We start from the raw sequence: 16,959 nt of genomic DNA, 5'->3' as shown, positions 1-16,959 counted from the left end.
TGGTTGTATGCAAGAATTTACATATTCGTTGAATTTTATACGCGAGCGCGGATGATGGACTTTTAGTGAATGGAAAAAATATTTATTAGGTAAAAGTAGAGTAGTTGGTTAGAGGATAAAGTTGGCTGTATGCAAGATTTTATAGAGAGGAATTTATCGTGAGGTGATTGAGAAGGCGTTGAGCTTCACGCGATCGCGTGTTGAAGAGTGTTGGATGAATGCACGAAACGTCGATATCTGTTTCATAAAATTTTTGAGTAATTCTTAGGAGGATCTTCTTGCCCGAAGTAAAAGTAAAAAGTAGAAGATCGATGGAAATAATCTTTTTTCTCGAAGCACAGAAATTTTTACAAACATAACTATAATGTATATAATCTACTACGATCTAAACAAAGAGCCTAGAACGTTATATTTATTTTTCAACTAAATTTATAGAGACACATATTGATGCATTCACATTAAGGGTGTTCCATTCCACTGTATGCAAGCATCCTGCCATCTAAAAAAAAAGACAAAAGGTTTGAACGTGTATAGAAACTTTTCCTGGATATATTACGCGTGTTATACGAAAGATTTTGTATGGTATACGACCTGGTAGGACTTTGATTACATTGGTAAAATCTAAACCAATACATATAATATTCATAAAAATTTTCTATGATATGTTCAAACATTTCTATGAGTCACTGTGTAATGAGAAGTATTCAGAAATGAATAGAAATTGCAGTAATTATTCACTTGGAACGAATAAGTTTCTCCAAGGGTGTTGCAGCAATGTCCATGCATTCTTTGCTTGGGCCCTCGAACTCTGAATCATTTCCGGAATTCGACCTGGTGTCCACGGTCAAAATGGCATGGCTGCCGCCGCATGTGAAGTATTGAATCTCGAAACTTGCACAAGTAAATGAAAAAAATTACTTAACGAGGAATATAAGGCGATCAGTAAACTGCAAATTGTATACATTTATGAGAACTTTAAATACGTAAAAGAATGTGCATAATATGTGAAGATATATAAAGTTTGTAAAATAAAATTTTATTGTAATACTTAAAGGGTGAAACAAATCTCTATTCAAATTACGTTTCTTTAATTTACGAAATATACATTTTCACAGAAATATAAATTTGTTTAAAAATCCGTGGTCGGGTAATCAACTATATATATATATTTCTTTCTACGATACAATATTATTCTTTCTATCAATTACGATAGATAATCAGATAAATGTTTTGATTAAAAAAAGAAGAAATAGCATACCGTCGTTCAGCGTGATAATTTCTAAGTAATTCCCGGTTGGTATTGAACAAGACACCGTGATGGCCGTGACACAGAGTAACCCAAATTGGCAAATTCGGGGTTTTCAAACGAGATCCTGGTTGTTTGTTCAATTGTCCATCACCCTCGTGCACCAGAAATCCTACTTCGCTCCTCACAAGGACACCCCATTGTGGTATAGCCTTGACATTTACACCGGAATGTCAAAATGAAGCTTGGGAACGAGGAACAAAGAAACTACTCACGTATGTGTTTTCATCCCCAACGTGTAGCACCCCATTATGCAGATGAGGCGAAGCACGACCAGTTAATGAGAGAATTACAACGCTTATGGGACCTTCCTCTGGACAGCCGCTTAGTATCGAGCCTTTTGGATCTTCTAGATCGGCTTGTACCCTGTACGGGTAAAAATAGATCGTTTCTTAAACATAGCTTTTATAATTGTAAAATTAACGATCGACAAGGTACAAATCAACTCTGATCGGGTTGACAGCCATGGTATTGTTTATTTTTATGAAACATTATACGAATTAAAAAGTAGGAAGTCTACGAATAAAGAGATTATTATTTATACTCAAAAGTTAAACAAGTTAGCGATCTTTTTAAACAAACATTCTAATTATGATCCTTATTACGTGAACTTATTAAAATATGCAATGGTATAGAATAAATATATGCATAGATGTATAATGTAATGTATATAGATGTGTAAAAGTTTACTTAGAAAGTCCTCTGGAAAGCACAGCGCTGTACAATAATAATTTAGCACCAGGGCCACCCTCGTCTTGAAACTAGAGTAATGTCACACGAAACAATTTAATTATAAAAGTTCTTGACACCTTACTAACAGAATATTTACCTAAGCTTACCAAATATAAATATCTTTTAATAAATATCTCCAAGTCTCCCAAAGAATCAAACTCGAACAGGTGCAGCTATAAATAAAAGGTTTCAAGATATATGAACTGTCTTATGAATTCGTGAAAGAGTATAAAGCCATTGTTTGGATCAGTGCCAATAATCCAATGCAAACTACAACTTTATCGAGAAACCAATGACCCGCTAATGCGACGTTATTAACACATTCTAGTAATATATTAATACATATTAACGTAACGTGTATAAACGTAATCGTTAATAACGTAATTGGCCACTATGCTGACATTCGTTATGATTCAATTACAGGAAAAAATGTCCATTTTCTATTCTTTATTTATTCACGTACGGTCTCCGTGAGACCATCCTGGAAGTATTGCACGCTATGTTGCACATAGGGCGTCTCTTGCGGCAAAGCTACCACGGCCCTGGGCGCATTTGCGTTTCCCGTGACACTCTGATTTGGCGAATAACCAGTACTTTGCACGGCGAATCCACCGGCGCAACGCCAAATGATCTCTGCTATCGTCAATGTCAAGACATCGATCTGTCTATCGTACGATGGCTTCAGCATGCTAATTTGTACAGAAATAAGATTATTTAAAGTATTCTTCGCTCAGAAATTTGAAAATGATTAATTACAGATAACCGATGAATGCGAATTCTTATGCGTTTATTATATTAACGCGTAAAATACAATTTAAAGGATGCAAATGTTAAAGATGCCTAAATGTATAAGAAATATAGTGGTTCTAGAGGTGAAACTTTGGTGTACTACACGTTGAACAGATTTTACCTTTCTGGATTGGCATGAGTGTCTTGTCTATTACATTTAAACAGGAAATGCTTGAGCATTGTAGCCTGAACAACAGTTACGAGACCCCTGGTCGTATTTCTCGGTGCTCGCAATCCAAATGCCAAGCTTTGTCCGTAAGGTCGTAGGGTGAATCCGGTTCTTGCCCATTCCGGTCTCGGTGGACTGGCACAACTTCCGAAAACCAACGTTCTCAGGGTCTATAATACAAAACGTAAAAGAAAGACAGACATTACATTGAGAAAATAATATTTTTCTGTCAAAACGGCTCAAAATTGTACATATACGTATAAAGGAGCGAAAAATCTTCCGAATACTTAAATTTCTAACAAAGTTTCATGCTTTTAAATGCACATCTTACTGTCCAAAATTAATAAGACCGATAACATTAAAAAAAAGAATATACTTAATAAAAATGATAAAAATTAATAAAAAAGGATCTATCGCCCAGGAGAAGTATCTCAAACAATTGATTTCTATTTTAATTCGGATTTCATTTAACGAATTACCATGCAAATCTTCTCTTCGATAGGTTTTCCTCCAATCACAGCAGTCTTGACCAACGTCCTAGTGCTTCTCGGATAAATGATCTTCTCTGTAACAGAAAAAGCTCAAAACATCATCTTCGTCGATCCTTCCTGCTTCATGCACAATAATCCTTCGAGTTCTCCACCTGGATACAGTTCGTCAGGCTCTCCCATTAGAGCCGCACACCTGGCTGCTCTAACAGACAGCAACATATTTCTTAAATTTCAATCTCACACATCAACGAACACGCTGGAATCATTTATGAAGTATACGATAAACAAATTTACATAATATAGCAAACAAATTTATTCTAACAATAAAATAGGGGATTAAATCGTGAAGAGCGAGAGATTTTCGAAAATGAAACATTTAACACTCGAACTACCAATGACTAAAGCACGAAGCTTGTACCGAGGAAATCGGAACGAAAAGTAGGAAGAAATATTCTTGCAGAAGGACGATTACGAGATAATTTTATTTCGCGATTTTTGGTAGCACCATTCGTATTACTAAATACATGAAGTTTGAGCTCAAGATAAAAAGAGAATCAAAAGAACACGGCCAAAAAGGTTTGACGTTAAAATTTCGGTACTTGCAGAACTTTCTGCAGACGTTTAATTTTATTTGACGATTTCTGGTAACACTGTTACACTGCTCAACATCCAAAAACTTTGTCGATGCATCTAATTCACTACACTTTGTGTAGTTCGCACTTCACCAAAAAGCGTTCAAAGCCTCCAAAAATCCTCGTTCGCAAAGTTGTGTCTAAAATTTCGATAAGAACTTCAACGATAAGAAAATATTCCTATAGGAATGATTTTGAAACGATAGAATGAAAACTTATTTCTAGAAAGATTATTAATGTCGAGGATTATAGATTGTCAGTTTGTCCGCTCTGGTAGTTCTAGTGTTAAATAACCGAAGGGTGAAAGGAAACTTGTGACGATTGTCACCCGCTGCACACTGGCACAGCCAACACACCAAGCAATCGAATATCAATTGGGATTCGTGCCGAATTCCAGGTCCCTTTATATACGCCGATCCCAGCTTGATATCGCGACGAGTCCGTGAAACTTTTGGCCGCACGAAACTCGTCAATTCGGACGTCCAAAGACACTTTACTCGCCAGGATAAGCGATAGACATGCCCTAATAACGTCTGTCTGTCGTTCTACCAGGTGTACGATGTGCCACGCAAGCAACTTAATCATCTGTTTTAGGATGAAACTTGCGGTTTGAAACACGTGCAGCTTCTATTGGATTCGTAGATGTCAGATTATGGCAATTGAGATGTAATTGATAACACGGGCATTAGTACGTTTGGAATTGAATAATATGCGAAGAACGAGGTAGAATATTTTATTTTATTTATAACAATTAGATTTTCATATCTTTTCGAGATCTTCGATATTTTTTATCAGGAAAGCTCCTATTGTGTTTTGTAGCATCGTGTCATTTTGGATGACATTTATAAGCCTCGTGACACGAAAGCCTGTGAGACCAAAATTTTCAAAGAACTTTATATAAATCCTTGAGATTTCAAAAATTGATTTTTTATCGATATTAAAATCGTTCGTCCTATATGTATATATCGATTTCCCTGAAAAATGTATTACACGTAATTTTTATGATGATAAAAAGTGCAGATCATTGTTTAAAGAAATACAGTTAAAATTGATCATACATCGGACTATGTACTGTGTATTAGATTTAATAGGAAACCTACGTAGCTTACCACAAAATTAGAGACACTAATAGGGCTAAATTTTTAATGCAATTGTTGCAATTACTCGAATCACTGGATGTAAAGCTAGCTTCCGCAATCTTGTATCTAGAGCGAACGAAGATCGAGAAGAAGAATGAGCGATATTGTTTCACCGAAGTAATCGCGTTATAACGTAAAGTAATCCGTACCTCATTTCATTTACCATTTCACTGTTCCCTTTTTACACGTATGCCATTTACTCGACGTGTATTATTGTTTCACGCGAATCGTTTCGCGTGGCACGCGAGCTTTAAAAAAACGTATGTACGTGTGGATCGGATCCTTTTTAGCCTATACGCTGTTACGAGCTTCATTTTCGTTCTCTAATAATAGTTCTGGTACCTGTCTGCGATCCCCGTTACTCGAAACATCGTTTTTAGACAAATGGATTTTCTAGATTTGAAATATACTCACGTATTAACATATACACGTATAATGGCTCACGAAAGTATTCGAACACTCTTGGAAACTTTTTATGATACAGGAAACTTTTTAAAAACTCATTAGCACAATGACGAGACACGGCTCGATTATATTGGCAAAATTTTAAATGGACCTAAAAATATATATATAGAAGTTACAATCGTTAAAGTATTTGAAGAGTCAATTACTGACTATGTTAATGAGCTTAAATGTTAAGCCTATGTTAATAAGATTAAATTTTCATTAAGCGTATGTTTACAATAAATGTTTTGCAACTTCTTCGGATATACATTTTCCGATTGGTTTCAAATATTTCTATTGTAATTATTATTACTATTTTTTTAAGCAATGACCTGCACTGTGTATCATAATAAAAAGTACGTGTCATACATTTTTCACGGAAATCGATATACACATATAGGACGAACCATTTCAATATCGATAAAAAATCAATTTTTGAAATCTCAGGGATTTATATAGTTTTATGAAAATTTTGGTCTCACAGGCTTTCGCGTCACGAGGCTTATAAATGTCATCCAAAATGACACGATGCTACAAAATACAATAGGAGCTTTCCTGATAAAAGACACTGACGATCTCGAAAAAATATGAAAATCTAATTGTTATAATTAAAATAAGATATTCATAGAAAGATTTATCTGAGCGAATTTATCTGAGACCTAGATAACTCCAACAGAAATGAGAATAATTAAAACTATGACTTGATTAATTACGCGTGTTACTGTAAAAAGCGCACGTTTCAAACGCAATCATATAAACCTCATTTTCATAGTTACTTATTTTTTCATTCTACTTATTCCTACTTAATGTCTATAGTAACTCTTTGCTTCGTATTGTTCGATACTTAAACAACTGAGTCTACAGAAATTTATTTTCTCTTTCAAAGACATACCTATACATTTTATTCTACGTAAATAATATTCTCTATTATTATTAACAGCGAATAACACGTGATTATTCGTTCTACGAATTAAGGGATAACGGAGGGCTGTTCTCTAGTATGTGTACGTCTCGAACGTACTTTTCAGAATCGCGTGCTCGCGTGTAATCGAGTCTATCGAATTACGAATTCACGTCGGAACAGGCATCTGCATTCGTCGATTACACCTACCGATATAATGCGGTTTAATTTGCACCCGCGATCCATCGATCTAATTCGTCAGCTAACACTTGACGATTCTTGGCGAAGCATCGACGAATTGGCCCATGGAAGGTGAAATTTAATTCATTCGTCGTCAAGCTCTCCATCGCTCTGCAACGTTTCCGTTTACTTCTTCTTCTATAAAACTGTGCTACTTTGTTTCGCAATACCACAGAGAAAAAACGTGATTCGCTCGTTTCTTCCGGTGTTGAACGAGACCGGCAAAATGAAACGTACAACGTAACATTTCGTTTACCGATAAGAAATTTGTATTTTCGAAGGATACGATTTTCTGTAAAATCAATCAAAAAATGCCATCTTCTTTGGATTATTTTAAATTCAATCGTGTTTTCTTTCATTCTTAGTAAATCTCTTGAATTTGAGAAGAGTATGAAAGGAACGTTGTTGATGGATCTCTTGAAACGTTAAAAATCTCTCTGCTTGTTAAACGAAGAGTGTCTTTCGAGACGCAAAATTCAAAGACCACAGAGCAGGCTTCAGTGTTAAATAACGCGAATAATTAAGTGAAATGTACAAATAATTATACGAAAGTGTACGTGACCGTGTTTTCTATCTTAACACGTGCAATTAAGAAAGTTTACAGACAATGATACATGACTGCATCGTTAATCAATCAAGTCAATGTGCGAAATTGGATTTCAGAAGTGTCAAACTCGGATAATGGTGAAGGTGAGCTATGCTAAAAATTGGAATTGAAAATGTGAAAAATTGTACGTGCGAATAAGCAACGTTTATTTGCATAAATAATTAAAAATAATAATTATAATAATTTTAAGTAATTAAAAATTCCCTAACCGTTATTAACAATCATTATATCCTTTCACAGTACCTTTCTGTCGAAGGTACACGGGTTTCTCAGATCGCATTTCCGTACAGTGTTTCTTGCCACGCACCGTCGTCGCTGAGGACGACGTGGACGTCGAACACGAGTTGGTACTCTCCTCGATTTCCTCTGTTTCCTCCATGTCTTCCGATTCTCTCAAAATCCACTCACGAGTCTTAAAGGTTCATCAAACTTCTACAAACACTTTAACATAATCTACGGAATGTGAGCTCGCTTGAATGTAGAACGATAACAATCGTAAAACAATTAATTCATCAATCTGCGTATCTTACGAACGAAACATGATTACTATCTGCTACATAGAATGTAGTCTCTATATTTTATAAATGAAACGTGATTACAATCCACTAAATAGAATCAAACGCCTTATTCTTTTCTTGTATATAAACATTTTATTTACTTATATCGAAGAAGAATCGTTGTTTGGTCCAAATAACGTTTGTCTTTCTCGTAGGATTTGATATGCGTGAAATCGGTGGATATTCTTTGTTAAAATAATCTTAACAAGTGGAGGAAGCAGTCAAGTGCTCGTTGCTGCATCGAGCTACCCAGACTGACAGGAGTTAATAATTCCGGTAGGTTTTGGCCGAGTCGGTTCATCGAGCCGCGCACGAGCTTACCATCCCACCAAGCTAACGGATACGTATATGCATAAGAGCGGGCCATGAACTCGAGAATTCGAAGGCCCGACTGATCTAACACCTCCGTCAACTATTAAGGAACGAGAAAATCCTTGATCCGCTCGCTGGAAACGAGATTCGTGCCTCAGATTAATCAGTTTAGTCTTCGGTTAACTCCACTATAGTTCGCCAATTATTACGTTTGACGAGTTATACAAAATCACGTAACAATAGTTTATTAGCGAATTTTTCGTGCGCTTTTATATCTTTATGACGATAATTAAATAAATGGAACTTATACACTGTATATATTATACACTAAATATCATAATAAATATTCTACTTTGAATATTTTACATATTTCTGTATATTACATGTACTGTGTACATTTCTACATTTTTAAATGTCCCATAAATGCAATAAAAGCCCTCAGCCTCATAACAAGTCATCTTTTATTTGTGATAATTATTTAAAATCTGCATCTATTCGATACGCCGTACAAGAATAACATAGTAGCGCTCGCAAATAATTCCCCATGAAATAAATAAGCATTTCATATTACTTATAATCGCTTATATATTCTTCATATTTGAAGATCATTCGCTTACTGAAATCCTCGACGAACTCGAATAACGCCTGTATGTATGCACATTGCGCATCACGAGTGCATTCTCGTAGAATACAGTTTTGTTTTCACGTGCAACGTGATAGTTCGTCTCGCATACGTGTTATCTGGTGACTTTATCGTAGTTACCGATCTTTGCATGCGTTTCGTGCCATTTTCGTTCGATCGGAACGGATAATCGAGAACATGTAAATGTCTGTAAATAGATCTGTTTAACATTCGGAGGCAAGAAAGTGAAAATACTTTGTAGCAAAAGTATTGGAATCGTACACCATCGTAGAACAAGCAGGCGAAGGATTTTATTTTTTTTTTCGATCTTTTATTATAATTATACTTAAATATCGATTAAATTTACAAGTACGTTTACAACACTCGACGTTAAGACTAGATACTATAATTGTATCGCAATCTGCGTATGAAACAATTTCAACCAGATCCCTATTTAGGATTCGTTAAACTTCGTGCAGGAAGCGTGTCTTATCATTCTCTGCCATAATTGCTAATTTCCCAGCTATCATGCCGCTATAATCAAGATTACGTCGACTGGTTAAGTTCAAGTTCGCGCTGGTTCGAAATAGATGCTCTATATTCGGCCTTCGGAAATACGATCAAAAGTTTCGAATTCGAGCGTATTACATGTGTACGTGCATGCACATTTCTGCTACAAAGTGTGTAGCGCCAAAATACGCGGATCGTAAAACGCGCCATATTCGAAAAAGACAAAAACGTGACTTTCACCTGTAATCCTCAATTACGTTATGCCAATGATCATGTCGATAAAGTAGATACGATCATAATCTCATCAGTAGATAAAATTTTTATAGTATCTATGTATAATAATAAATTTAAAAATATTGTACGATATATTGAAATAAAATTTGAAAGTTTCCTTTTTTGGTATTTAAAAAAAGTATGCGATCCATGACTACCTGAAGACATCAAATTCTTTATCATTCTCGACTCGGAAATAATTCGACAGTGATTTGCTACCAATTCTATGAAATGTACTGTACTTCAATGCGTGAATTCTAAGAATTGTTTGCATGTCTACATTTACGCGTCGTACATAGCACATTGTGTCTGGTCTATTGCCAAAGTGCAATATGAAATTGAACTTAGAGTCGGGTGGCGTAGTACCAGGAGCGAAGTTACAGATTACGTGTTACTACGAGTATGTGGTTACTTAATGATCGATTAAATTTACACGTTCCTGTGAGAATGTTAGAAATTGGCGAGTCTAGAATCGATTAATCGTAGGCGTGTATTGCGTATAAATTAAGTAGAGTCCTTAGATGATGGTCCCTATTTTATAACTTTAAAGATGTTCAGATGAGAAGTACAAGACTTAAACATGATTTACAGCTTTATGTACATATGTATGTGTATTGTATTGAGTAAAAAATTTCAAATATACAAAATACAGCACTTTTAATTTTTTAATTACATTGTTCATTATTCCACTATATTAATACAACGTTTTCATTAACCTAAAGTTTTTTTCTTTAATTTCAATTATATCTTTATTAATATATACTTTTTAAAAATACATTTCTTTTATTATCCAAATCATTTTATAATAACAAATGTTACCTACGGTCGGTAAATTATTAAAACATTGATTAAGTATCTCGTCTGTGGTATAGATGTCTCTATAGCATTTTTAACAGTGCTCCAAAAATTACCAATATTATGGAGATGTGTTAAATAACCTATTATAAATTTTTATATTTATGTGAAAGATATTTTTCTTAATGTTATAATATTGCATAGTTTTCTGATATACAGAATATGAAAGACATTTAACAATTTGTTGAAAAAGCAAGGGTAATGATATTATATTAGAATTTATAACTACAATCTGCAACAACTTTTTCCTCGCAAAACAGTGTTTTTAATTTAATAGTACAGTCTGATACAGACTACGATCATATAAACAAGTTCTGACACTCCCTAGGGAAAACCGTCCGAAAATTGAATCGTGAAAAATCAACATAGAATGCAACAAACTTTTTGTTCTGCGTGCTAGACAGAGATAAGTAAAACATTTCTGTCTCTGTCTGAGACATTGATAGTATGTAACGCATGCGCACAACGAGAATCTTATTGTCTTCCATTTTGATTTTTCATGACTCAGTCGTCGGACATTTCCTTTCTGTATCCGGCTGCTTTTGGAATATTGGTGTAAAAACCTGTTTATATGATCGTGTTCCAAAACTCTTTTCATAATTATGATACAGTTTGATTGAACTTCGTCAATTAATCAGTTATAGTAGATCAATTCACTGCCGATTAAGAAAATGGGTAAACACGAAGTGGGAACACCAAAGTACATTGCTAATAAAATTAAGGCAAAAGGCTTGCAAAAATTGAGATGGTATTGTCAAATGTGTCAGAAACAGTGCAGAGACGAAAATGGATTCAAGTGTCATACCATGTCAGAATCTCATCATAGACAGCTATTACTATTTGCTGACAATGCATCCCGGTATATGGATCAATTCTCAAAAGAATTTTCTCATGGTTACTTAAACTTGTTGAAAAGACAATTTGGTACCAGACGTGTACCAGCTAATCGAGTTTATCAAGAATATATCTCAGATAGAGGACATATACATATGAATGCTACAATCTGGCTTACGTTAACTGCATTTGTTAAATGGCTTGGACGTACTGGCCAATGTGTTGTTGATGAAACAGAAAAGGGTAATTTTAATAAGTGTGATATTTTATATGTTCTGTAAAAAACGAGAAATATCAATTATTCTTTCTAATCATTGCTTTCTCTGTCCTTAGGTTGGTACGTAACATATATCGACAGAGATCCAGAAACATTAGCAGCTCAAGAAAGGAAAGCTAAAAAGCAAAAAATGGATAAAGATGACGAGGAAAGGATGATGGAGTTTGTAGAAAAACAAGTAGAAAAGGGTCAGCAAGAAAGTAACGGACAATCTGAAACTGTTAAAGAGCCGTTAACACGAGTTGATAATGATACACCACTAGTTCTTAACATGAAAATAAATAAAAAGCCAAAACTGCTTCCTATTATAAAAATAGAAAAAGCAGATAAAGGTTCAACTAGTACTGAATCAGTCTCTATGATTTCGAATATAAAATCCGAGGAATCAAGTAAGGGGTATATGGACAAAGAAACAAGGTCAATAAAATCAGAAAAACATACATCTAAATATAGCAAAGATGAAGATAGTAGAGAAGGATGGTTAAGAGAGGGTTTGATGGTGAAAGTAATTACTAAGACCCTTGGAGACAAATATTACAAGTCTAAAGGAATAGTTCAGTCTGTTGAAAAATCCAACTTTGTTGGGAAGGTCAAATTGAAATCGCCTGAAGAAGTCGAGAATCACGTTATAAAATTGGATCAGGAATATCTAGAAACCGTAATACCCGCCTTTGGAAAGCCGGTCATGATTCTTTGGGGAAAATACAAAGGCATGATGGGTGTAGTATATAAACTTCACATTGAAAGTTACAGTATTGATGTAAAATTAGAAAGGGATGACATTATTGTAAAAAATTTACCGTATGAACAAATTTGCAAATATATGATATGATTATTAGATGAGATATGTTATTTATAACATGATATTTATAACAATATATCTTGGTTAGCATATGATAAAGTAAAACATTATTGTTTCACTTGTATTTTAAAGATTTTTAATATTTATTGTAATATTGTTTAAATATTGCATTTGTATTCTGTATATATGTGTATATAATAAAATTTATATGTAACTTTAGTCTGTGCTAACTGATAGATCAAAATAATGTATATACTATGTATAGTCACTTAAATACCTAAAAGAGCACCTGTGTACAAAGTTTACAGCAAATGTTTAAAAAGCGTTAACTTTTTATGTACATTTATGTATTTTCCAAATAAAACTGATTTTTTAAATTATATTTGTCAATATATATGTTTATATTTATATTAAATAACTAAATTAATTAAAAATTGTAACATTAATATATATATGACTAAGTATTTTGGAGATTACAGTTTTAATGAACATATAACCTCTTAATTAATAGAATAAAAAAAAAATAATAATTTTATAAAATTTTCTTATGTTGATATAAAAATTGTTTACTTATTTTTCAATAAGATAATGATTTAGTATATTTTATTTCAAGAATAAAAACTTTTTATTAAGTCCCTAAGCAGAGGAAGGCGACATATGGCTTTTCGTTCCTCGATAAGATAACCTCCATACCATTTTATTCTGGTATTGTATGTTGCTGTCAGAAGAACAATTTTTATTTTTCGTAATTTGGTAAATTTCACTTATAAAGAAAGTAACACTTTTTTATAATTATTTTACATCAAGAATTAATGAAGTATTGTATGTTATAGAAATCGAATGTATAATATATAATTGTTCACTTAAATTTCTAATACTTAACATAATGATTACTTTATTTAACGGTAATAATTCTGATTCTGATGAAGAATTAAAAATAAATACGGATTATGCTAAAAACTATAACAATTGGCGGCAGAAGGAAGAATTAAATAAGTGTAAGTACATATAACTGACTTATAACCTCATGCATTAATGGATATTTTTGTCTAACAATCCAATATATTTCAGTAAAAACAAAATACGGAGACGTTAATGACGATACAAACTTAGATGAGAGTTCTGACAGTGAGAGTTCTTCTGAAAAAGAAGAAGAAAATGTATAATACAATATTTTACAAATATAACAAAATTCTGTATTATTTTATTAATTACATTTTTCTTTCATAGGAGCTGACACAGCAATTTGATAAAGATTTTTATAAGACACTAGCTCTTCTAAAAAATAAAGACCCAAAAATTTATAACCAAAATGTAACATTTTTTGATGATACTAATAAGGCACAGGAAGTATATATTGAAAAGAAGAAGCAAAAAACTAAAAAAGAAAAAGCTATTTTTCTAAGAGATTATGAAAGGAACATTATCGTGGAAAGAGAAGGGAAATTTAGCGACAGTGAGGATGAAAGTATACTCAAAAAAGATAAAGCAGAAACTAAACAAATCACATATGCACAAGAGCAAAGAGAACTAAAAGAAAGTTTCAAAGGCGCATTGCACGACGAGGAAGAGGAAGATGATTTGCTAAAACCAAAAACCAAATCTGAAAGTGAAAAAGCAAAAGTAAGCTGCCCTTGATCACTTCTTATTTTTTGTAACAAAACTGATGTTATGTTTATTATTTAGGAAGAGGCAGATTACAAGGAATGGTTGAAAGGACAAAGGACAAATATAAATGAAAATGAGCAGCAGGTACTTAAACCTCTGCGTGACTTTTGGTCTAGCTCTAATTTAGATGCTAATGAGAAATTCTTAAGGGATTATGTGCTTAATGATAAATATCTAGATAAAAATACGGGATCGGATGACGACGAAGATGACAATGAAGGCAGAAACTACGTAATTCACGACAGTGATGAGAATTTGTCAGAAGATGAGAAAAACATTGAAAAGCAAGAAGAATTTGAGCTTAAATATAATTTTAGATTTGAAGAACCTGATCAGGAATTTATTAAACGGTATCCGCGTAGCATGGAGAATTCTTTAAGAAGGAAAGATACTCGTAGAGCCGAAAAGAGAGCAGAGATAAAAAAGAGAAAAGAAGATGAGAAATTAAGGAAACAAGAGGAACTTAAGCAGTTGAAAGCATTAAAGAGAAAAGAAATCGAAGAAAAAATAGAGAAATTGAAGGAAATTACAGGGAATGACGATATTCAATTTAATGATATTGATTTGGAGGGTGATTTTGATCCTGCCAAATATGATCAAAAAATGAATCAAATTTTTAATGACGATTACTATGCGGTTCCCGAGGGGAATGCTAAGCCAGAGTTTCAAGATATTGACGAGGAACTAGGAATCGAGGATACCTGGGATAATTATGATCCAAATACAGAAAATTTGGCAGATGAAAATGGATATGAAGGACCGCATTGCGAGGATCCAGAATTTAATGTAATTGATTTATATTAATTATTTTTATTCCAAGAAAATAAACCAAAATTACATATAATTTCAGATGGATGCGGATTATAATCCATTGAAAAGAGTTCAGGAAGAAATGGAAATGGATTCTAAAAAAAGAAAACGTAGACGAAAGTCTAAGTTTGCAGAACTCATAGCAAAAGAAAAACCGAAATTTGATCCCCAACAGCATAAATCTTATGAAGAATATTTCGATAAATATTACTCGTTGGATTACGAAGATATGATTGGTGACATACCATGTAGATTTAAATACAGAGAAGTTGTGCCAAACGATTATGGTTTGAGCATAGAAGAGGTAAGTAAATATTAATATTATTTTTAACGATTTTATTTTTCTGTAAGACACCTTACTACGTCCTTTTTATTAGATATTGATGGCCGATGATAAAGAATTGAATAAATGGTGTTCCTTGAAGAAAGCTCTTCAGTACAGACCAGAACATGCTGAACTAAATGACGTCCAAATGTATAAACAGAAAGCCAAGAACGAGGCACTTAAAAGAAAGATACTTACAAGTTTATACAAGTAAGGCAGGAAGGATGGAAATTTTTTAAACTGATTTCGTACTATTTACTACAAACTGTATTTAACATTTTTTAGGGAAGCCGAGGATGACGAAGAGGGAGACAAAAAAGAGATCGCAACTACTACCAGCGTTAATGAAAGCATAGAAACAAAAAAGAAGAGACGAAAGAAGAAGAAAAAGATACAAGACGATCAGAACGATTCAGCCACTGTTGAGATTAATCACGAAACATCTAAATATAACAAACAATCTAATGAAAGTGATGAAAAGATAAAAAATAACGTTAATGTAACAGAAGAAAAATCAAAGAAACATGTGAAATGTGAAAAGCGGAAGCCAGAGGAACAGCATGAGCAGCCAAAGAAAAAGAAGCTAAAGATTAATAAGTTGGAAGAATCTATAAATTCCACCGAAAATAAAATTCACGAAGAAGAAAAAACTACAGGCGAACCTATTGATAAAGAATTTTCATCTAGAAAGAAAGTTAGTGATCAAAATCACAATAAGTCAAATGTCAAACATTCGAAAAAAACAAAATTAAAGGAGAAGATGATGAAGAAGAAGCTCGACAAAAAGAAGAAGAAGAATGGGGCAAAGGGCGAAAAAATTAGTAGTGACATTGCTTCATTAAATCCGGAAAGGTTAAAGGTATATGGAATAAATCCAAAGAAACTGAAAAACAAATTGAAATACGGAAAGAAGAAACAATAACTATGTCATATTGTAAATATAAATATGTACATATAATTTGTTATTATAATCGACTATCTTTATATTCCCCGCTTTCTTACGCCGCCGTGCGCGCCCTGTTCAATATCAATAAACATGCGGGGTAAACGTTTGGCGAGGATACGATGTGATCGAATACCCGCACCCTCAAGTAGGAGTGTCCTGTTGTTAGGGTAAATCCGTTTCGACATGATAAACGACGTTTGCGGATTATTAGAATCGTAGCAGCCTGTTTGAGTTTACTTTTCTAAAATCTCCATCTTAATCCATACCATATGCCTTGGTCAAGAAAATCTATCTCTCTGTTTCCGTTCAATGAACATCAGCCATTGATATTAAACAAATATTAACACTATTATTATTATCGTTATATTGTTTTGCAAAATTATTATTAAGAAATTATATTTCTTAAATTTATATAAAAAGAATAAATTTGCTTTTAAAACTGACGTTAAAGAAATTATAATATTTCTTATAAAATACATACATGTATGTAGAGTAGAAAGGAAGACAATGTAATATTTGTCAGTTAGAATAAAATTCGAAATTTAAAATTAATGATACGCTTTTGTACATGGCACTATTATACATGCAGACATACACTATCGTGGATTCGATCGCATTGACTGGAATAATTTAATCGGCAACAAAGCCCAGATATCTCTTACGAATGTTAGTTAACGAGAGGGGAGAGGATTAGGGATGACACGGTACTTGCACCCAT

The 16,959-nt window shown here is 33.4% G+C and overlaps 3 protein-coding genes across 6 annotated transcripts; 2 read left to right on the top strand and 1 right to left on the bottom strand.

The window, feature by feature from the left end:
* Positions 1-369: 369 nt before the first annotated feature.
* Positions 370-8,539, bottom strand: LOC100741114 (inactive ubiquitin carboxyl-terminal hydrolase MINDY-4B). 3 transcript variants are annotated; one of them, XM_003492262.3, is made up of 11 exons: positions 8,109-8,539; positions 7,694-7,882; positions 3,476-3,561; positions 2,949-3,166; positions 2,502-2,727; positions 2,146-2,211; positions 1,997-2,067; positions 1,522-1,672; positions 1,259-1,458; positions 739-891; positions 370-499 (listed from the first exon to the last, which is right to left on the bottom strand). In XM_003492262.3, the coding sequence occupies exons 2-11, from the start codon at positions 7,827-7,829 to the stop codon at positions 454-456; spliced, it is 1,353 nt and encodes a 450-aa protein (XP_003492310.1). In that variant the 5' UTR covers positions 7,830-7,882; positions 8,109-8,539; the 3' UTR covers positions 370-453. The 3 variants fall into 3 exon arrangements, with proteins under 3 accessions (XP_003492310.1, XP_033178687.1, XP_024225932.1); XM_033322796.1 differs by lacking the exon at positions 8,109-8,539 and having other exon boundaries at positions 7,694-8,098; XM_024370164.2 differs by lacking the exons at positions 7,694-7,882; positions 8,109-8,539 and adding an exon at positions 3,640-3,859.
* A 2,528-nt stretch (positions 8,540-11,067) lies between these two features.
* On the top strand, positions 11,068-12,872 carry LOC100740996 (DNA/RNA-binding protein KIN17). The gene is made up of 2 exons (XM_003492261.4): positions 11,068-11,656; positions 11,747-12,872. Exons 1-2 carry the CDS (start codon positions 11,251-11,253, stop codon positions 12,520-12,522), a joined length of 1,182 nt encoding a protein of 393 aa, XP_003492309.1. The 5' UTR covers positions 11,068-11,250; the 3' UTR covers positions 12,523-12,872.
* Positions 12,873-13,123: 251 nt separating this feature from the next.
* LOC100740876 (protein KRI1 homolog) lies at positions 13,124-16,348 on the top strand. Of its 2 annotated transcripts, XM_003492260.4 has the most exons (8): positions 13,124-13,245; positions 13,326-13,490; positions 13,564-13,652; positions 13,723-14,115; positions 14,179-14,946; positions 15,011-15,274; positions 15,348-15,505; positions 15,581-16,348. In XM_003492260.4, exons 2-8 carry the CDS (start codon positions 13,379-13,381, stop codon positions 16,215-16,217), a joined length of 2,421 nt encoding a protein of 806 aa, XP_003492308.1. In that variant the 5' UTR covers positions 13,124-13,245; positions 13,326-13,378; the 3' UTR covers positions 16,218-16,348. The 2 variants fall into 2 exon arrangements, with proteins under 2 accessions (XP_003492308.1, XP_012245387.1); XM_012389964.3 differs by having other exon boundaries at positions 13,147-13,490.
* Positions 16,349-16,959: the final 611 nt, after the last annotated feature.

Source organism: Bombus impatiens, unplaced genomic scaffold, assembly GCF_000188095.3.
Source record: "Bombus impatiens unplaced genomic scaffold, BIMP_2.2 scf_0670, whole genome shotgun sequence".
Lineage (NCBI taxonomy): Eukaryota > Metazoa > Arthropoda > Insecta > Hymenoptera > Apidae > Bombus > Bombus impatiens.
Note: the sequence above shows the minus strand (reverse complement) of the source record. Positions and strands in the feature narration are given on the sequence as shown.